At 40.9% G+C, this 22,871-nt stretch overlaps 1 protein-coding gene across 4 annotated transcripts in view; it reads right to left on the bottom strand.

Annotated features, from left to right (window-relative positions):
* Positions 1-22,871, bottom strand: part of SEMA5A (semaphorin 5A) — a 444,304-nt gene that overhangs the window by 237,145 nt on the left and 184,288 nt on the right. For all 4 annotated transcript variants that reach the window (XM_074356161.1, XM_074356152.1, XM_074356145.1 and 1 more), the window contains one exon: positions 12,740-12,839. In XM_074356161.1, the coding sequence (XP_074212262.1) occupies positions 12,740-12,839 (100 nt within the window). The remainder of the gene's footprint in view (positions 1-12,739; positions 12,840-22,871) is intronic.

Consider the following 22,871-nt stretch of genomic DNA (forward strand, 5'->3'; position numbering starts at 1 on the left):
TTCCTGTTTGTTCACTTTTGCTTTTATTTCTATTGCCTGGGTAAGCATGCTGCACACCAGAAATTGACAAAAAGTTGTCATCTGACTATACTTCAACTAAAAAAAAAAACTCTGAAATTTAAAAAAGATTTTTTCTGTAAATATTCATAGTGAAAGAACCCATTCATACTGTGATCACTGAATTACTTGAGAGATTTGATGATACTGCAAGGCCATCTTTCTCTCCTTTTCTTCTCTCCCGCATCCCTGCCCCACGCACATACACGCATGCATGCCCACACTACAGTATCTGCCTCTGGGAACATTCTAGAAAGGCAGATCTAATACCTTAAGGAAGAGCTGGAAGTGCATTCATGCCACTGAGGAAAGAGGGTGGTAGTGTCCATGGTGTTCTGTGGTGCGACGGCCAGGACAGCTAGAGAGAGAAGTGCCAAGTCTTCTCTCTGCTTGTGGAGAGGGTTGCAGGAGGTGTGGAGAGCATCCTCTCAAACCCCTAGGTCCAATTTTCAGGTGTTTTCCAGCGGGGAAGTGCTATCATCGGCATGTTGGTGTCCCCCGAAAAGTCCTATGTTGAAATCCTAAACCCCAAAGGTGATAGTATCAGGAGGTGGGGCCTTTGGCAGGTGATCTGGTCATGAGGGTGGAGCCCTCATGAATGGGATCAGTGCCCTTATAGAAGAGGCTTCATACTTCCACCTTGTGAGTTCACAGCAAGAAGCAGCCCATCTCAGCCTAGAAGAGGACTCTCACTAGAACCCAACCAGGCTGGCACCCTGATCTTGGACTTACACCCCCTAGAACTGTGAGAAGCAAATTCCTGGTGTTTATAAGCTGCCCAGTCTGTGGCATTTTGTCACAGCCATCCAAATGGACTAAGACAGGAAGACATTGATTTACGATGACAAACATGCCACACTGTCAGTCTACATCTCCCCAGCCAAATCTAACTTTGCTGACCACTTCTGCCTCTCCATTCCCTGTAAAGGCACCTCTCTTTTCCCCCAGTCATTACCAGTGGATTTCAACCTTTTACTCTTCCTTCCCCAGACACCTGAGAACTCTGGTGCCCTCACATCCAACTCATCAGGAATCAATCATGATGGCAGAGGTATTCAACAGGTGAACAGAAGGGGCAGAGAGGAGCGGCGTGCTAACCAGGAAAAATAACCCAGTAATTATGAGATACCACCACCACCATCACTATGCCCAATACCTTAATGAAGATAAAGCACCCAAGATTTGAACTTTTCCTTTGGTATTTTCTAGGTTATGAGATGCACGTGGGTGATTTTTAACCTATCCTCAATTGCTTTTGACCTAAAAAAAAAAAATAGAATCCAAGAATTCTGGAGCTAGGCTGTATATTACAGAGTATATACCTCTCAATTTTTAGATGAGGAAATTTCTGCAAATTAACAGGTGCAGTGTGATTTATCCAAGATTATTAGGATTCAGAGAAAGTCCTATGATTAGAAACAAGACCTCTCAGTTTGGTGTCCTTTATCCCATTGTGCCAAAGGGCCTCACCAATCAGTTATCCAATGTCCCCTTCCTAACTTAACTGACACCACACACACACACACACACACACACACACACACACACACACACACAGAGGAATCATTCTTACAGTACAATTATTTCACGTCGCCATGTTCATTCACAGGTACCTTTACAAATCATTTTGAGGCAATTCAAATCTTAGCAGAACTAATGACAAGTTTTTGGCTGCAGGTAAGTGATTCTCACCTTTGGGGCTGTGATCTGACTGTGACATATGTCTCCCCATCAAGAGAACATGTTAATCCTACAGGTCTGGCTAATTCCTGGTGCCTCCTTTCTCCCTCTTTATTTCACACGAATTCTTCCTAAAACTGCCTACCCATACTTATTTTAAGAGTGCCCAAGTTTCTTCATTTATGAAATGAAAGAGCTAAACTATACAATCTGTCAGTATGTTTGACACAAATTCCTAAAAGACTGTGACCCTTTTTAGAGACATGAAATGAGCAACAGAGTTGGATAAACACACGGCCATCTTATGAAATAATTGTTATCATGATATATTTCAATAAATTCCTGACTAATACTTTTCAAGTGTTTTTATTTTTTGCAACTGAGTACCATATTTCAATAATCTTAAATGAAATCTCAGCATACAAAAGATGTAAGAAAAATGCATTCAATAATTATACTTACATGTAATATTTGTTAATCATTAAGTCAGTAGATTAAGATGATTTGAAAGTTTTGAAACTTGCCTTATTGGAACCATGTATAATCTTGCATAGCCTCCATGTCTATTTAAGGTCTAGTTTTCTGTTGGTTCATTGGTTACATTTTTGTTGCTGTTTTTTTCATTTGTTTGATTTTGGAGACAAAGCGTTGGTAAATTCTTTCGAATATTTGTTTAATACATGACCATGTTGACACAAACCCCAAGTGGGCAATTCAATGCCTTGCTGGACTTTTCTATATTAGAAATATTTAATATTACACATTCCAGTATTCACTTTCTCTCTCACGATTTTCAACAATTTAAAAAATTGTAAAAAAATGAAATACAAATGAAAAATGTGTGTAATTCCCTAATCACATGTCTGGAACCTACGAATCTAACAAAACACAGTGTAGCTTCTACTATTCTCAAAATCTTTTCATCAAACTATTTGGTTTCAAATACAACTCCAAGTATATTTTTGCTGTTGGGAAAATTCCAATCCAGCTAGCAACACGAGGGACCAGAAATCTCCCAAGACAGCTTGATTCATCACAGTTTAGGTCAATGACCTATGAAGTTAAAGGTTACAAAAAGAAAGAAAATCTTCTAAAGGGAATAAAAAAAATGGATATTCCCAGATGTTGGGTCCCTCACACACTAAAGTAAGATCTATGGTCCCCGGCAAGTGGCTGTTCTCCAGGGCATTACAGAAGAGGCAACCGCTTTATCTTGTAATTGTGAGCACACAGAGGAGAGAAAACAATATACGCGAGGTTCACAAGAAAGGCTACCAACGTTTCCAACAAGAAGGAGTGATGCTTCTGGCTCCCAGCCAAGAGGGAATGCTAACCAAATGTTTCATACAGGGTCAGTTTCTCTAGTAGGGCGATGCTCTGAGCAACTCAAAGCATTTAAGTGGTCTCATTAATCTTCGTAACACCCCTAGATGTAAATAGCTGGTAATAAGGAATATTGCCATTCTTCGGGGAGAGAGGCAGTGGGACAGGAGGTTAAGAGACGGGCTTCTTGAGTGTATTAGTTGTGTGTCTCAGGGGAGTTGGTCTATACTGCCACTTTCCCCTTTCATTACAGGAGTACAAAGCAAGAGTTTAACCGCGCTGCAAAGGTTCAATTTTATGGCCACAGTCAATGAAAGTATGGGATTTTCTTCCCCTGGTATGGACCTACTCTCTTTCAAATGCCTTGGAATAAAATTTGACATTGCACATGCAAAATGTAGTAACCATGTTACTTTAAGGAGTAATATATGAGGAAGACACAGATCCAATAAACTGAATAATTCAAATCACAAAGCCATTAAATCTGGCAGACACAAACTGACAGTTCTGAAGACCATTTATCCTTTCCCCACTAGACATCTGCGCGTGTCTTCTCCCTCTTCACCAGAGTGTATTTCTCTTTGACTAGAAACTCGAATAACTCCTTCTTGCACCCCATCACCTCCCCCAGTGGCCTATTAGCCACAAATCACTAAGCACAACAATATATTCTCTGAGGGAGCCACGAGGGCCTTAATAGACAAAGTTCATTCGCGTCTTCATGCAAAGTAATAAAATTCAGCCAGCATTAAAGAAAAGGCCGCGCCATCATGAGCATATTAAGTAAATGACTCATTTTATCCAGAGACACTATAAAACTTAACTCTGACCTCCATTAATTATGAAAGACACAGGTGTTTTAAAATGACATTCTCTTAGAATAACTCAATTGGTCTCTGATGACTCTAGCTATAAAATCAAAGAAAAAGATTCCAAGTTCTTACTGAACACGGACGTTAGAGGCTTGCTTATAACCGAGGAGCAGAAGATTGAACAATTCAGAAAGACAGGCTTGCACTTTGCACAGAGAAAACGGAGACAAGAAAATCAAGTAAACCTAGGGAAAACGTTTTAGACAGCGGTGACAGAAACTTACATTTTTGCTGTGTAATAAAAGTTTAGATCACCACTGCTCATGAAGCAATCTGAATACAAAACCTACTGCACATAAGCCGTCACCACTTGGGCACATCTGAGAGTAAAGCCAGCCCCACCTGCACCCGCGCCAGCCATCCGCTCCGTGGTCTCTACTTGCTGCGCAAGTCTGTCCTAACTGTCGTCAGTATCCCACTGGCACAGAGCCCGACACTGCGACTTCCTACAGGACACCCGAAGCTTCAATTGCATTGACGACTTAAAGATTAAAATACAAATTTGTGACTTTGAAGCAAAGGAAAAGTAATAACTATATCCTTTACAACACAAAATGGTTTTCTAAAACTTATTTTAATTATTTACATGTAAATATTTAATGCCTCAGTCATCTCAATAGCTTTTTAAAGATTTAATTTCATCACATAACCAATTCAGGTAGTTCACCAACCTCTCCGTAATTGCTATTCCTAAGACATTTATTATGCTGATTGATTCCAAACAAAATCTAGGAACCTTTGTTTTTTCTATTATTATAATCATTCCAAAAAATCTATTTATTGTATTTTTTCCATAAGTTTTTTGGGAGTTTAATTAAGGTTTAGTATTACCAAGCTTTTTTAAATATAGCACTATATTTAAATATCTAGATCACATTTAGATCACGTTTTGAATGTTTTCTTTGCTAATATATTTTTAAATTTGGTGACAAATGCAGAATATGGTCATATTATGAGTTACCTCCTCAGAATTTTTCCAACCCTCCTCAACAATAATAAATATCTGTACTTTGGGCTAGAAAACATTTAAAATAATTCTGATTTTATTACTGTTGTTATTACCATGTATGTCCAGTACGCATTCTCCCCACATCGTACTGGCTTATTTCATCATCCATCCCAAAGAAATAAGTTTCAAAGAACACATCAAAATCAAAATTGAACCATTTTTATAGCACTTTTGTAACTTTAAATACCACAATTAAAAGGCACAGAAGTAGATAAATAACCTCTTACTATTTCTCAAGTAGGAAAAAATAACAGAAATGGATTTTTAGTGGGATGCAATGGTTAAGACCAATGTTGTTAGTAAATTTCAGAGATTTGAAATCAGGAAAACCTTTTCCCATAAGCATATTTAGGGACAAAGTTATTAATCAATACTGTCAATAATCACACTGATAATTAATTTTCATTATGTTCTAAATATTATATGCAAATCTCTAAGTGCTTTGAGGATTACAGATAATGACTTACTGCTCTCAATTTAACTCATGACTTCTGCTTTTCCTGGTCCGTTGGGTATTTGATTTGTTATTTTCCATTTTTTAGTTAATAGAGATCATTTTTCATTTGAAAAAATACCAGTTGAATTACTTTATGATTCTGTTAACCTATGCTTTCCTAGGAATATTCACCCTTCAGATTATCTCCATATACAGTGATCGTTCTGGGCTGTCTTCAGAGTTAGCAAAATCTGAGGTTATGTTTCATGTATCTTCAAGTAATCAAGATTTACTGCTCATTTCCCAAATGCTCAGTCCCAGATGATGGCATCACAACAAGACAGACTTCAAATCTTGCTCCCAAATCTCATCTTTGACCCCTGCCCTCAACCAGCAGTTGTGATTCTCCATCAGTCACTGTCAAACCCAGATCTGAAACGTCTCAAATCTGATTTATCTCCATTTCCACCATCACTGCCTGACTTTAAGTTGTCTCTACCTGATCCACAGCCCCCAGCTGGCATCCCTACCCCCAAACTCTCTGGACTCCAGCACATTCTGCACACTGTATGGTCGAAGTACCTTCCTAAAGCAAATCTGAGCATGGAAATACGTGGCCTTAGAAATCTCCTGAGCACCTAATGTCTTTAGCAGAGATTCTCAAATTGGCCAGGCCAGTGGATGACCAGAGGCTTGATTAAACCAAAGATTCCAACATTACTTTCAGAAAGTCTAATTCAAACGATCTGAGGAAAGGCAGGCCCTTGGCATTTCTTGAAAGGTTTCTCAGACCATGCTCATGACTGCTGGAATTGGCAACACTGGTCTAGAGGATTAAACCCAAGCTCTTCTTTAGGTAACTAAAGCTTCAGCCTCACCTACAATTACCCCTCCTCTCAGTCACTAACAGGTGCAGTCAAGATGAGCTCTTTGCCACCTCACCAGGATCTCTAGCCTCCCTGTTTTCTGGTCTTTCTGCCAGTAAGACTCTCCCACCTGCCAGACTCCCGATGCCTCTCCAAGGCCCGGCTAAAAGAGCAACTTCTTAGCGTGTCCTTTTCATCCACAAGGTCCATCACCTTTCTCTACTCTTGGTGTTTCCTGGGCCCTTTATTTAGGCCTCCCTGGAGAACTTAATTGCTTCTGTCCCTCACACCCAGGTGGCCAGGAGTCAGGAAACTTTTTCATGGTCTAAATAATAATACTTCACCTTTGTGGTCTCTGTTGGAACCACTCATCTCTGCAGTTAAACCAGGAAAGCAGCCATAGGGAATATGCAAATGAACAAGTGTGGCTGTGTTCCAATAAAACTTTATTTACAAAATCAGGAGGCCAACCTTTGCACTAGGCTGTAAAGTCTTTATCAGGTAGAGACTCTGCTGCATCTTCACTTCCCCAAGCCTAAGCTACTTCCTGGCATGAGATAGGTTCGATCAATCTTTGAGGAAAGAGTCGTGAAAGAGTAACTACATGAACTAACGAATTCTGATGGACCCTCTGTGGGTCTGGCTGGGAAAAAGTTCTCTGCACTCAGAACCTGCAGCGCACACACTCAAAGTAAAGAGGCTGGTTAATTTTGATCACACTCCGTTGTTGACTCACTGATGGAATATGGGGAAAGGGCAAGCTATACGTGTATTTATAACTAAGTAAGTATTCTCGCAGACTTGTCTTCTCCCCACCTCCAGCAGAGACACAAATGCAGAGATTACTTTGCTTTTTGTAACAGCAAAAGGAACACAATGGTTGGAAGTCTTAAAGCTCACACTCTGGGACCACCTTCCGGCCCACTGGATCAGCGCAGCTGGAAGGAGGGGCAGAGGCAGCTTAATGCTAATGAACACCCTCCCCCCCAAGTGCCACCATGATACTTAGGTGCACTGACTGATGTGTGCTAAATATTCTACAAAAGGTAACAAAGCAGGAAGACAAAGAATGGCTATTTTTTTAAAAACACAGATTAGGATAATTAATCAAACAGGCCTATTGGAAGAAAGGCAGAAAAAGAAGAAGATAAACAAAGAGACTCTTAAGAAGAAAACATACCTATAAATCAAGAGCCAACAGGGAGAAGGAAATAGGTAAACCAAAAAGTACAGGTTTAAAAAGGTTCCAGGTAGCCTGGGGTAAAAACGAAGAGCAGGAATGAGAGCACCATCCTTCCTTCCATCACCAGCTGCTTTTCCCAAGTCATAATTAATATAAATACAATGCCAGCACCACCATTACCCGGATTTCTCTTCACGATGGGGGTTTACTGCTTTTTGGATTCACTCCTAATTGCTGATTTCGTTCCACTCAGCATGAGTTACCTTTAATTGTACAAACTTGACTAAACTGTGTCCTTTGGAAAATGGAAAGAAGTTGTGGCTACTAGAAGCAGAATTACTGATCTCATAGAAATCTCCAGTTTTCCTTTTAATTATAGACTGCTTCCAACAGATTAGTTCTAAGGCAAAACCTTAAAATAAAAACAGGAATTATAACCACCAAAAAAAAAGAGAGAATTATATCGGTTAATTTTAGAAGGTGATATTCATATGAACCAATGGCAAAATCACTTTGAAAGGAGGGACTTACACTAATTAAATAGAAGCCTGCCCATTCATTCAGTGTGATCTCATGGGAATATATGTTGGAATTATTAAAGCAAATTCAGTCCCAGCATAACCAAAAGCAAGGTAATTTTTTCCTTTTTATCTTTATTTTTGTAGATACAAACCATGGGCAAAACAATAGTTTAAAATAACACCCTAAAATTTTTCAAGACCAGTTTGCTGTGACTGCTGCAAAGACCGAGCTCTGCCTTGAAAGCGCTCGGTTTTAGTTTCTTTTTTTAGCAGTAAACATGCTGATTAGAAATCTATACTATTTGTCATACAGACAGAGATACAGGAGTAGCTTCCAAAATACAGAAATGGCCCATTGACTGTAAGGGCATGGTCCATACAAGGCACACGGCTCTGGGCTGGTACTCACATCGGGTCAGGCATCCAGGCAGCCCACGCAGCCCCATTACACTCTCAATTGGTATCTTCACAGAGTTCCCCTTTAGGGGTGTAATTTTAATAGCGCTAAAATTTGAAATTTCCAAAGGCATACATAAATCCTATACTTTTCATCAATTATGATTTTTATCTGACCCAATTATTGGGTCTTTGAGCTTCAGTGCCATCACTTGAGTCATCAGCAGATGGGTGGACCTCCTGGACTGTGTGAGAGCTTACAGGTGAGTGTACTTACTACAGTATCACAGGTGGCAAGACTATGCTCTTCAATTATATGTTTATATGACACCGAAGCTTGTTAGAGAGGAGTAAGATGATCAGAAATCGAGTTACAGGAAGAAGAGAAATGAAAGCCCAAGAGATAAGCAGAAAAGCTGAAAGGAACTCACATTCTGTTTGATGAGAAGCTCTTTTTTTCATGACTATTGTATGGATTTATGCTTCACAAAAATATGGCTAATGGGTAAATGCCCTGATTATTGTCAGACGTCACTCTGTGTGTGGACCAAGTTAGTTGCCATTTGGAATAACATTTGGATTCAGCACTGAGTCACCTGTCATCCATACAACAATAATCCTGATACACTGAAGACAAGCAGATTCATTTGGAGGATAGAATGCCGTCATGCTTATATCTGTTGTTACAGTCCTAGGCACAGAAACACTTACACTTGTATCTACTTTGTGAACTATTATTATCATTACATTTATAGTTATCTACGCAAAATCCTCTAGACCTCAATATATTCTTTCATTTGGAATTTATAAAACTTTATAGCAGGGTTTTTTTAACCAAAGAAGTATACAAATCATCCATAAAATATTATCCCCAAAGTATAAACAAATAGAAATCAAATACTGCAGGGAAATAACTGAAAAGGTTAACTGTGATTATTTCTGAAATTGTGTTTTTTCTTTAAGCTTTACAGTGTTTTCTCCATTTCCTGAGATGAAAATGCCTGGGTCTCATCATTGAAAACACAAACATTATTGATTTTTAAAGAGATGTGGGTAAAACACGAGATGAATATCAACGCTTTTAAGATAATATGAAAGATAATGTGTACCTTGGAAATGGTAAATTTAAGTAATTACCAGAACTTTCATGAATTCAGATGCAACTACCTTCTGGTACTACATAACCACAAAGCACCTAAGTGTTTTGTTTTTTGGTTTTTGGTTTTTGTTTTTCCCCAGCAGGAGAGCTTTTTGCAAAAGCACAAAGAATTTTAAGTGAATTCAATTTCAGGACCATCAAGTATCACTGGTAGAAAGCGCAACCGCCCAATAAACGCCTTTGCCTAATGCTAACTGTGAAGTAACAAGAAGACTACCATTGTATTTTTCCACTGCTCATATATTTAAACCATTACAGATTTCTGAAATAAACACCTGCTATCTAAACTTCTTCTGCTAGGTTAAGCCCTCCCAAACAGGAATCTGAGGGCTGAGTTATTTTTAAAGTTTTGTAACTGGCTCACACTCCCTATCAAACTTTCTGAGCCCAACCCCACCAAGCATCTTAGGTAAGACTGCTATGCTCTGCGCTCAGTGACACCTGCCTGAAATGCACAGGCATGAGGATGCCAAAGCCCACAGGCATCCACACAGCTTCCCCACCACTGCGTGCTTACAGGATGACTGTCGTGTGACAATCCCTTTTCGTGGATTATTTCACAACAGCTGAATGGGGTAGCAATAATTATATCCATCCTAAAGATGAGAAAACTAGACTCTGAAATGGGCTCAAGAATATGCAGTTAAACAAATCCATCTACCTCTTTCTTTTTTTCCCTTCTTTCTTTCATTTCCTTATTGAGTGTCTATGATGTACCACGTACTGTTCTAGAATAGAAAATATAGCCCATGCTCTTAGGGTTGCTTATCTGATATTCAAGTTTGCCTGCACATCTAGAGTTTTATGTGTTGTCTGACAATCTTACGGCTTCTGGTCATCATGCCATACTGCATGCGAGGTTGACTCAGTGGCTAGTCCAATCCCCCCATGGCTGCGCTGGGACTGTGGTGAGATGAGATGGATGGAGACCTTGAGAACCTCTGGGATGGAGCCCTCCAGGGATGCTGGGATGCAGACCGTCAGGGATAGGTGTCACCTGGCAACAATTCTCAGGTGCTGTCTGCAGCCAGAATAGGACCATGGAGCTGTCTCTTCTAAATCTCAGTTTTCTCAGTGGCTTCTCACATCCTCATTAGGAGAACCTACGTTATTGACCAAAAGACCACCCCCTACAGAGTGTAGGCGTGTGTGAGATGCTGCCTTGTCCCTGTGGCATCAAGGACCTCCAGAAACAATGAAGAGTCTTTTGAGTCAAGCTCACAGGAAAACTTTTCCCAAAGTTCTTTAGGGCTGAATGAGAGACGCAAGACTCTGCTACATCAGCTGAGATCATATTTGTACCTGCTACCCCAGCAGGGGGTCCCTCCTTCCCCTAAGTGTCCTACCAAATGCAGACGGGCACATACACAAATCAAACTCTGGCAATACATACGGTGAATCAACAGGTATCTTTGAGCTTCCACCTAGAGGAGAAACTGTGCTACATTTTAGAGAAACAAAGAGAAGACAGACACATCCTCTGCCACCTGGTAAGTCACTGATAGTGGGGAAGGGGATGGTGAAGGTGACGGGAAATAACTGCAGCAAGTGCAGTAGTAAAGGTAGGTGACAGGGGTGCCGACAGGACCCTGCAGAGCTCACAGCCAGTGAAGGGCCCTTGAGCCAGGTCCTTACAATGAGTTCACCAAGTAGGTAACTTGGGATGGGGCTGCGTGGGTGGGAAGGTAATAAATTCTAGGAAAGCAAAAAAAGGTAACCAAATCCTAGAGGCAAGAAACAGGACATTTTACAGTTGTGGACAACACAAATAATTCCATAGGCCTGGACTAGGTGAGGATGAAAAAGATGTGTGTCTCCATGGGAGGTGGGACCCTAAGCCAGAGGGTCTGATGGGCTACATCAAAGAGCTGGCACATATCCAGGGGAGCTACTGAGGTGGCATTTTTAAAAGAGGATGTTGGCTAGGGTATGCAGAAGGAGGAAAAAATCTGGGGGCCGAGAGACCAGTTAAAATGCCCTGCAATAAACAACCCAGGCTCCGAGTGATGGAATTTGACGGAAGTCAGCATCAGAAATCCCCCACGTGGTGCCCAACGGGCTGAAGTAAGCAAAAGTCCACAAATACGCCCACCGCACCCTCGCTGTGCACTCCGACACATCAGAGAGAAACAAGCAACATGTTAAGTGCCAGCCAACTTCTGTCTATTCATTTAAAGTTACCACCTTACATCTCACGTCTTCAAGGGCTGGGTGGATGGACAAGATCTTCTTAAGATCTGAGAGTAAAAGCTGTGATTCTAGAAACTGTACAATGTCTGGGCAGAGTGTCTAGAGCCTAAGCCAGATCTAGCTTCACTCAGGTCTGTGTGGGAATTGCACCACCTCTCCTGCACTGAAAGGTATGTTTCATGATCTAGTGAAATTGGCCATGAAAGATACACGTGCTCCTCTGTCCAAAGTGCTTTCCTTGAAAGCCAGAAGAGTCCGAACTACAAAGGGCCTCTTCAAGTTATTGTATCACTTTTCCTAAGAGATGAATATGAAATTTTTTTATGTATCATCCACAGAACACACTGGCAGGACAGGTGACTGGAAGGCAGAGAGGATGCATGTTTTCTAAGGAAGTGATTCTAAATATGAGGGACACGGCACAAGATCTGTCCTGATTGGGTTCCAGTGGCCTCATGTCAAGCTGGAACGTCAGATGTTGACCTGGACACAGGAGCTCATTCTCCTTAAGAGAAATAACAACTTCCCTGGATTCTCAATTGACCAGTAAATGGCTTGGTGGACGTTGGAACGGACAGCAAGGTCTCTTGATCTCTAGAATTGTGCTAAAAAATGCAGTAAGAAGGTAAGAATATGGTTTCTGGAGTCAAACTGTCTGGGTCTGAAACCTGGGTCCATCTTTTATTAGATATAAAAAATGTGTCCCAGAGCAGCATATTTATCCACTCTCTGCCTCAATTTCCTCATCTCTAAAATAGGGATGGTGACAATACCTACCTCTCAGGTTGCACAGGAGGAAAAATAAAATGAATTCATTCATGTTAGACCAGCTCCTGGCACACTGGGAGAGCCAAGAAACATCTGCTGTAAAGAGCAAAAGTCATCCTGCTTGTAGTTGAATACTTCATGACACGCATATGGAATTTCATTCTCAGAAGACATATCACTTAGCACTCGTCACCTACAGCAGAGAAGCTCACGTGTAACTGCACACATGTAAAATGAAGTCTGAAAATATCTGCGGTGGCAAAACGTAAGATCTCTCACCTTGCTCCTACAACAAGTTCTTTCTGTCCTGGGTCAAATGTTAACTGCGAGAAATCCACAGCATTCTTCGCTCTGAACTCCCGTAACCAGGGGCCAATTTCTAAACAGGAAAAAAATAAATAAATAAGAAGATAAAAATGAATGATTCTTTTCCTCTGGGGACTGCAGAGAATTCACATCAGGTAGCAAACATTCCATTTCAGGGAGGATTTGAAGGTCCCATGATGTGATCATTTAGGGGCCCCTGGAGGTTTCCATCAAGGTGTCACATAATCCACACTGAGAATGTGTAAAATGTAGAGGGCTAGCCACCCAATAAAAAAGGGAGCAAAGCTTCAGTGCTTGGTTGTGATTTACAGGCCAGATGTGCATTTTCCTTTTGGCCCTGGACTGGGCAGAAAATAACACAGCATTCACATGATTCATCAGAGGAGCACTGAAGGCAAACAAGACCATTTCCTGTGCGACTTGACTGAAAAGAGCTGAAGACTTGGAAAAATCACAAAAGCCCTCCTTTGGAGCGAGAACCAGCACGGGAGCACCACTTGCCTTCTTTCAAAGTGGACGCTCCATTTCCCTGCCCTTTGGGTTTCTATTTTGGCCCCAGGATTAGACCTGTTAAACATTCAGTCCTTTCTAGATGAGAAGGCCACGTTACTTCTAGACTTTATTTGCATTTTTTTTTTTTCAGGAGGGAAATCAGGAAATAGCCACTCTTTAGAGACAGGTTTTTTACAAGCACTGTTAACTCCTATGAAATGACCCTCAGCTTGGGTCCGATTATTACAACATGACAGCATTTGAAGAGGGACAGGCCCCTGCTTTATGAGCCATTTTTGCAACTTTCATTGGCTCATTTCTGACACTGAAAAATCTTCAGGGACTTGCCTGCCAGTCGTGCTGAAACTTATCATTATCCTTGACAATTAACCATGTGACCTGCCTGTCTTCTTCCATGCATTTGATAATTCTGAGTGACATCACTAAACAGGCACATATGACAACTGTCAAATCCGGTTACTGGTGTGAGGAAAAAATGTGTCGCACAGAAATAATCTCTTTCAACAAAAACAGATGCTAAAAACAGATCTAACATGGAAATATGCCCATATTCTATAACATATCCTACAGAAAGGCCTTGGTGATGTGAATGGATGGGGTGGATCATATGTAAGCAGTAACTTTGCATAACAACCATGGTGTTTCTCTACTATCAGGTACTGGGGAGAAATGACATGAACTGGAAGATGGATTCTGCTTAAAGGAAATCAGAGTTGACCTACATAGACATCTGCATTTGGTTTTTGAAATTTTAGGGTGTATGGTATATTGATTCTTTTTAATATTTTACTTAAAGTTCTTCACGTTACAGGCAAGTCCATTTTAAAAAATACTTATTTATAGCAAAATAAGTACAAGACCCTGGAGCTATAAAAAGCTGTTGATATATCATCTGTTCTAAGAGTTTATAATTCATTTAGGGAACTAGTACTAATGCCGTCTTTAAACATGGCAGCCACAGATGCAAGATCTTTACAGGTGTTTGTAGAGTTATAGGAAGTATTCATACAGAGAAAGAAGAGATGACTGGGGCTCAGGTAAGACCACAGGAGGGATCTGACCAGAGATGCACAGGACAGTTGTGTCCCAGGGAGATCATAGCACCCCCTACGGCCCTAATCAGTATTGCTCATCTTCACTCCCATGGAGCCTCTGATCAGTTTCTCTGTTCCTGGGAGACAGAACCCTAAGGCTCTGACATCTGCCTGGCTCACCGTGGTGCCTGCAACAGAGGGTCTAGTGCCTAAAATGTGAGGCAATAGTTTATGTGTCAAATGAAAGAGTAAGAAATGAGCAAGCGAACTCAACAGGAGGAAAATTTAAAAAAGGGAAGAAAAGAGGAAAAAAGAAAGGAGAAAGGAAAAGCAATGGCAACTCAAGAAACCACTGGGAAAGGTGTAATTAAGTATAACTGTAAAAGAATTTACTTACAGGTTAAAAAGTCTGGACTTGACCTCATCTGTGATCACAAGGCTCTGAAAAATTTTCCAGCAAGCACTGGACACGATAAAGCAAGCATCCTAGGGATATGAAAGGGCTGTTGACATCTGGGAAGGAGTTAGGAATGGAGGCAAGGATATTAGATTCAAAAACTAAAAAATATGCAATTTAGGCAGCGGCTCTAAAAATGCAGAGACTACACAATGGGAAAGTCTAGTTGGTCTGATCACTAATCGGAGAAGAGACCAAAGGGAACAAGTGAAAGAAAACACAGATTTTGAGATTCAAGGAAGAGGAGAACAATGATGACCGAGACACAGATGTCAGGGCACGGCTGGTCTTAGAGGGATATAATGGGTTCAGGTGCCACCATGGAGAATGTTACCTATGAAAAACTCCCAGTGACGTTTTGACGCCAGAGTCAGTCATTGCTAAGCATCCCTAAGACCTAGAAGAGTCCCTAGGGTGGTTTTAGTTCAAGATGCTCACCCTGCAGTTAGGAAACCCAGGACCAGGGAGCCCTGCCAGGGCTGGAGTCCTGAGTGCACGTCCAGGGCTCCACACCCCAAAACCCACAGCTTCCAGAGCCGGGCCCACGTGTCCTATTCAAGTCATTGCTGTGGGGGAGCTGGTGTGAAGGCAGAACAGAGGGCCAAGGGCTGACCTTCCTGTTCCAGACACGGAAGCATGAGCCACACAAGGGGAGAGAAGACTGAAAAGACGGGAGAAGAAAATCAGTTAACGCATTTCCCGTGTGTTCATCTTTCTTTTCATTGAGAAGAATCGGGAGAGAGAAAGCAAAGGATGACGAGGCATATTTCAGGTTTTGGTTCCTACACTGAGCAACAGGGAAGTGGTTCCACTACTTCCTAAAGCACCCTCGAGTGATAAAAGGAGCCAAGTATAGAAGGAAAATGAGTGAACATCATATAATTCTGTCAATATTGTTCAATTTTCCTAATTTAAATTTCTAACGAGCTTCCCCATTAAAACTAGATATTTTTATGGTTAACACCAGATCAAAGCTGGACAATCTGCAGGTGCTCTTCTTTTGGGATTTCCCTGTGTGTTCCTCGAGAGGACGGGGATACCTCAACCCTGGGTAACACACAGCCCTCTGTCTTCCAGGATACCATCAGGGCCGTGATGGAAAGTCCTGCCCCACCCCATCTCCCTAGCTAGAGAGATGTCTGCATCATTACCTGTCCTTTCAATTCCGCCGTAAGATCAGAATCATGCTGTTCAGCCTCTTTTTATGACCAGTCCCTACAACTTTGCTTTCAATCCCGTTTCTTCCTTCCTCTCCAATCCCTTCCCTAAATTGCCTCTTTTTTCCTCTAACGTCTCCAGTGTTACCAAGTCCCTTCCCTTCTGTGTAAAAGGATCTGCACACTCCTCCATTTAAGAAAAAAAAACCTTTTAAAACACATTTTCATTACACTCTTTTGTCATTACAGTTTCAAACAAGCAAACAACATACATAATAAACTCCCATGTGTAGTCCATCAGAAAGAGCTGTAGGCTCGGTTTTACATGTAAGTTTTACCAACTCCTTAAGGAACACAGGATCCCAATTTTACGCAGATCATGTCAGAGATTAAACAAAGAGGTAAAGCTTCTCTCTGCGGTTTCCAGGCTACTGTGACCTTGATAGTCTTGATACTAAGGCTGGACAGGACGTTTTGAAGAAACGAAGATCACGGGCAATCCTCATCTAAGAACAGGGCTGCGCACATTCCTAAGGAAATACCTTCATCAGCGTGTCACACACAGAGATACACGCGCACGGGCACACACACGCACACTGTCTCAGACGGGATGTGCTTTACCGCAGGGACAGGAGGACAGCTTAATAGCCATAACATCAGAAAATCTACCAGTAGAATTCGCCGCCCCAATAACTGGTTTCCACAGTGGCGTGAAGAATTTATCGTGCTGCTTTCTAAGGAATCAGAAAATGAACAGTTAAGGATGCACAGGAAAAGCCAGGGGAGAACAGAGTCAAGGGAGGCAGGAGAGGAGCGAGCAACAGGACAGGTGTGGTGAACGAGCTCACCAGATGCCAAGAAAGATCGGGGGTGGGAACGGAGAAATTTGGGAGTTTGAGATTTGCAAATGTTAGCCACTATATATAAAAATAGATTTAAAAAAATTTCTTCTGTATAGCAAGGGAACGACATTCAATATCTTGTAATAACCTTTAATGAAAAAGAATATAGAAATGAATATATGTGCGTATTTGTATGACTGGGACACTGCTTTAGACCAGAAATTGACTCATTATAACTGAATGTACTTCAATAAAAACAAGGCAGGGCGATGGAAGAGAGCAGGGAGGGGCAGAGCATGTGGGGAGCGGGGGAGATCCAATTTTCACTAACACTGGTTTTCTTAATATGTGCTCATTTCCCCCCAAAATAATGAGTTTACGCTTTCCCCATCCCTCCCTTCTGATCTTGCAAGAAGAACAATGTGATGAAATGGAACTTAAAAATGGCAGCCAGTATGGCCACTGTTTGAAAGTTAAGTGGTAAGATAAAATCTATAAATCCAAATTGAATATTTTGTCGATAATTTTTAATATTTGATGTTAATCATCCTAGCTAATCCATTCATTACACAAACATGATTGTTGAAACTTGGCCTCTGGCAATGATTTTCTATTGCAACATTAGCTTTGATGACTCATATTTGCCTTTTCTTATTACTACACAAGCACCCACATGATCAACTTATAAACAGGCTATCAAAAAAGTGTACTGATTCAATTTTTTAAAGAACTCAGTGTTACAGCTTCAAGAAAAAGTCACTTCCATGAATATGTATCAGTACGACTAAATCTGATCTAAATAATTGACATATAACAATTAGAGACCAGTTTAACAGATTCAAGTTAGTCTTCTCTACCCCCAAAAAAATAAAGAAAAGAAAAAGAAAAAGGAGTAAAAGTTACCACTAAAAAAAAGCAGAAACTCCGAAATTGTCCAAGTTAATAATGGCGTAAGTTAAGAAAATGTTTTGGAGTTTGAGAAGTAAGAGTCACAGAAGCTTCTGCTGTTGAACAACAGCACTTGTCAGAAAACTGACACTCGTTCCAAAGACCAGAAGGATGGCTCCTCCGTGGGCAGATGCCTGCAGCGCTGACTGTGTGGAGACCAAACTGCCTCGCGGGGTCACTCGCTGAGCAGTGAGACCCCCCCAGGCTGCAGGAGGGTGACTCTGGGTAGCCTGACTTTCAACCTTCACTCCTTCAAACCACAGTCCACGAAGGAGCAGACAAAGCAGGATTGTGAAACTTCTTTGCGGAACTTGAAACCCATATTGGAAACTGAGTCAGGAGCGAAACTGGGCGGGGATGGGGGGATGGAGTGTAAAGATTGTTGAAAAGGCACCAGAGTGCAGGGAGCAACATAAATATATAGAAATAAACGTGCAAATCAAGACCTGCTCTTTCTAATTCCCATGAAGTTATATTTTGGTTTAATCTACATCTAACACTGCATAACATGCAGTAGTAATAATGCTAATAGAATGCTTACTGGTAAAACAGCTAACAAAAATAGCTCATGTTTAAATCGTATATGCCCCATGCTAGGAACTATTCTATGTACTTCACAGGGGACAAGTCCTGTACTTCTCACCCCCTCCCTACTGCAGGTGAGGAAACTGAGACTCGCCGACGTGGGCAGGAGTGAGACTCAGCTCCCACTTCTGGAGCTGGTGTTTCCAGCCGCTGCACTACGTGTGCAACCGGCAGCGCAGCTGAAATGTAGCCTCGTAAGTGACCCACCCGCAAAGTGACGGGAAGAAAGAAACATCAACGACCTCTGCATTTTGGAAATGAGTTTATTCCCACTGATATATACTGTTATGTAAAAATCGCCACCCATTCCGTTTAATAAATAATGCATTTATTGTTTTCACTGATGTCATTATTCATAACAATGATCTACATGCCACAGGAAAAAGCACGCACCATTTTCACTACGTTTCGTGATCCAAGGGTCCTGATGTAAGTAAAGGGCAAGAAAATGTCAATAAGCACTGATCTGCTTTACTGGATGAAGAACGTTCTGGAATGAGGAGGCAGGGAGGATGCAAGCAGAGCGCCAAGGCTGGATTTCTCAGAAGACTAAGCCTCTAAGCCCCGAAGTAGCAGGTTGGCAGCACCCCGATGCCAGGTTTCACTCCCAAAATTAGATACACCCAGGCTGTCAGCTACCTGGAATTCTTTAAGTGATTATAACAGATTTCAGCCCCAAAGCCTGTGTTTGTTGACAGGTCGACACAAAACATGTCATCAACGGGGAGGAAATACACAAATTCACAAAGATGTATGCTTGTGAAAAAAATATATAGCAGAATAACTGATGTCTCTTATTTGCATTTTTTAAAACTATTTATATTTTCGGTGTTTACTTGGTTTCAGGAACTATATTAGATTATTTTACATGTTAGCAACTTATTTCATTTAATGTTCACAATCTATGAGGCTAGAGTAATAATCTTTGTTGTAGAAATAAAAATTAAAAAAAAAAAAACCCTGAGATTTTGGACACGTTAAACATCTTGCCAAATGCAACAAAGTGGTAAGTGGCTAATTGGAATTTAAACCCAGGATAGGATTAAGGCAACATTTCCATAAATTCTGAATTAAAAATCAATTTTCCAAGGAATGTATAAAGTACATCAATCCTTAGCACCTAGTAATAGCTCAGCATGGATTAATTCAGTGGAGACGGTGGTCGCAACCCACCAAAAGGGAGGAAAATTGGAAAGGAGGGAACTGGTGGGAGTTTTCCGGTGGGGACAGGAATGCCCCTGCCCAGCTTGCCGACTGCGCAGGGCACAACATGAAGAAAGAAAGTACCAGAAGAAAATAGAAACAAACCAGGGCCACCCCAGGCAACAAGTCATCTGGAGGAAGAAGACCCCAACAGGGGAAAGTAGGTCTCCATCATTTCTTTCCAAGACAGGTCCTGGTTACATGAGCTAATTTAGAAATATGCAAATAACGCTATGCCCGACTTTAGCTTTGTAGAAAGCCTGGAAAATATCAGGCCAAATTTCTTTCTCCAAATGTATAGGCCTCAGTTATTTTAATAACTCCTGCCTGGAACTTAGTAGAATGAAAGCAGTCCCAGCAGGACAGGATCTTGATTAATCAGCAATCCACCCCCTGCCTTATTTTAGAGCTGAGAAAACTCAAGACAAAGAAGTTACACGACCCCAGAGTCACAGGCCAATGAGTGGCAAATTGGAAAACCCCAAGTCCTGGGACTTCTTCTCCAATTTTTCTTCCCATCCCCAAACGAGGAGGATACCCGAATGGGAAAGACCATGGACTGGTGTCTGTCAGACTCATCTGAGCACATAAGACTTGGCAAATTGTAGTATTTTAAGGGATTAAAACATCTAGATCTAGATTTAGATGTCAATATATGGAAATATATATAGTAGATTCATGTGTAGGTGTATATACATGTTTATTCACACATATATACACACATAGATGTATAAATAGGCATATATAGAATATATTTATACTTATTTATGTCTAGATATAGGCGTCAATGTGTAATTCATATTACATATGTGTGTACACACATGTATTTGCATAAGTATACATGGTGAGAGAGAGAGATATATACACATATATGTTACACACTGAAGACTACAGTAAAGAGGAAAATAATCATCTCAAAAGCTTGCTACAGGAGGTAATTAGGATTGATTTGTTTGTTTGTTTAATTTTTAGAGGAGGTGCTAGGGATTGAACCCAGGACCTCGTGCATGCTAAGCATGCGCTCTACCACTTGATCTATACCCTCCCCCAAAAAACTTGCTACAGGAAATGAACAAAATGATCCACTGATGTGAGCTTTTCTTTAAAATGAAAGAAAAATATTCAATAATAGCCAATTCGATAAATTAAAACATTTTTATATCAGTAAAAGCAAAATGAGCCAACTGTCAAGAAAGCACAACGCGTCTGCCATTTACATTTTAATTTGTAAACATGACACATGAAACACAGAATTTTCAAATGCTAGCAGTGCTTTGCCAGGCCCCTTTTGTTTTCACTTGTATATCTGCTCCCCAGGAGTCAGGTGTTCCATCAAGTCTCTTCATCTGTTTCTTTGCAATGATGTATACTAATGCATTTTTCACATGTCCAGTATAGGAAAAATCCAACCAGGGCAAGTTTTGCAAAATATCTGTGCTCTGGAATTGGATTCTTCTAAAACTCACTGCTTCATCTTGGACTGCCTGCCTGGTGGGTTTCTAAGAAACCAAAAATTATGATAGTTCACTTTACTTGAAGCATTCTTAATTTGGGTCTCCTTAACACCAAACAATTTGAAAACCACAGGTCTCATTTAAGGCTGTTTTACAGACGGGAATCCATGGTATCATATATATTTGGAATGTAAATAAACATTAAATAATAGCCACAAATCTGGTAAATTATAGGAAAAAATGCATTCACTCTTCCAGGAAGGACAGAAGCAGGCAGCCAGCATCAGGGGTCGGCTGTTAGGTAAAGGCTGGCCTGGAGCAGGCTGAGGGTGAGCTTTGCTTCCAGAGGGAATTCTTGTGTGACTTTTGGACATCATTTCTCAAAGTTAGATCATCGCAGGATAATACAGAACTCAATAAATGCATCTGATTTTTTTTCCCTGGGTATGTATTTAAAGGGAACTCTTAGGAAACAAAATTACAGTGGAATCAACTACCATTTCACAACCAACTGAAATGTACTCCCTTTCTGAACCAAATGTAGGATTTGGGATTTCCACTGTTTCTCCAGCTTTTCACCTACTTGCACAATTCTCTGGCCATACCAGAAATACCTGTTCAACCTCCAGATCAAAATGTCAGCGTTAGAGATCTAAGCTACCCTGGCCCCTAAAATTCTGACTTGTCCAAGGGTTACCTGAGACACACCTGGCAAGGTGTAAAGAGAAGCTTCTGGAAAGCTGTCAGTAAGCTGAGTTCAAAATCCTCTTGGCAGGCTGGCGTTGCCTTCTCTTCTGCTTATAACTTTTAAGAGTGTGGAAACCTCCTATTTCATTGAACCATCTGGAGCAATTAATCCTGGTGACTGCAGGATAAGAACCAAGCTAATCAGTGGCAGGTTTTTATTGCTGGATAACTCACACAAGAAGCAATTTCTACTCATCCATCCATCAAGGCAGATTTTTTTTTATTTAAAAGATTATGCAAATTCATATATAAACTAGGTGAGACCCTCAGACTCTTGAACTGTGACTGGCTTTTTCCTCCAGCTACAAAGTTGGGGATGGGGCTGTCCTGCCCTGAACTCTGCTTGGCTTATAAGAACCCTGCGTCACCTACAAGAAATGTGTCTAGTGCAGAAGGTCTTAATTTTGCCTGTGACCTGCAGCATATGACTGTAGGCTATAAAATCTAATTGCAAAATCTTAATGCTAGGCCAGAGGATATTAAAACGTAATTCCCTTCAGATTTACAACTCTGGAATTATAAATGATGTTAATATGATGAAAAGTATAAAAATGAACAATTTCTACTCAACAGGCACTTAGATGATTCCAAGAGTGGCCATGTTCTTGCTGGGTAAGCAGTGAGGACCAGAAGTCTGATGCATAGAAACAGAGTCTGTTGCCCCTGGGTAACTGCAGGGATTGCAGGAGACAGTTTCAGGAATTTCTTCCAACCTCAAAGTGTTGGGTTTTAAAATGTTCTTACACTTAGTTCTGCCACACATTCAGGAACTGTCAGACTTTGGCTTTAAGAAAATAAATCATTTCTGGAAGATAGTATCTCTTTCTCACAATTCATACTCAGTTTCTTCTCTGTCTCCTTGTTAGTGGAAAAGCCATCTTTGCATCTAAGCCACTTCCTTCACAGACCTCAGGATTCAGGAGCCAAGAACTTAGGAGACAAGCCAGATTGTGCAAGGAAGTCTTCTCGCTTGAAGACATTCTAAAAAGGCCCAAGGTGGTCTCTTTGCACAAGTACTGATTCTCTCTGTACATAGAAGGTTTTCCCAGACAGACTCATGTTTTTTCCAGAAACTTTTGGGTCAAGCATTAGGATGATATGTACCAAGAATAGTCTTTATTTATATAGTCAACTAATATTTCTT

Source organism: Camelus bactrianus, chromosome 3 (assembly GCF_048773025.1).
Source record: "Camelus bactrianus isolate YW-2024 breed Bactrian camel chromosome 3, ASM4877302v1, whole genome shotgun sequence".
Classification (NCBI taxonomy): Eukaryota; Metazoa; Chordata; class Mammalia; order Artiodactyla; family Camelidae; genus Camelus; species Camelus bactrianus.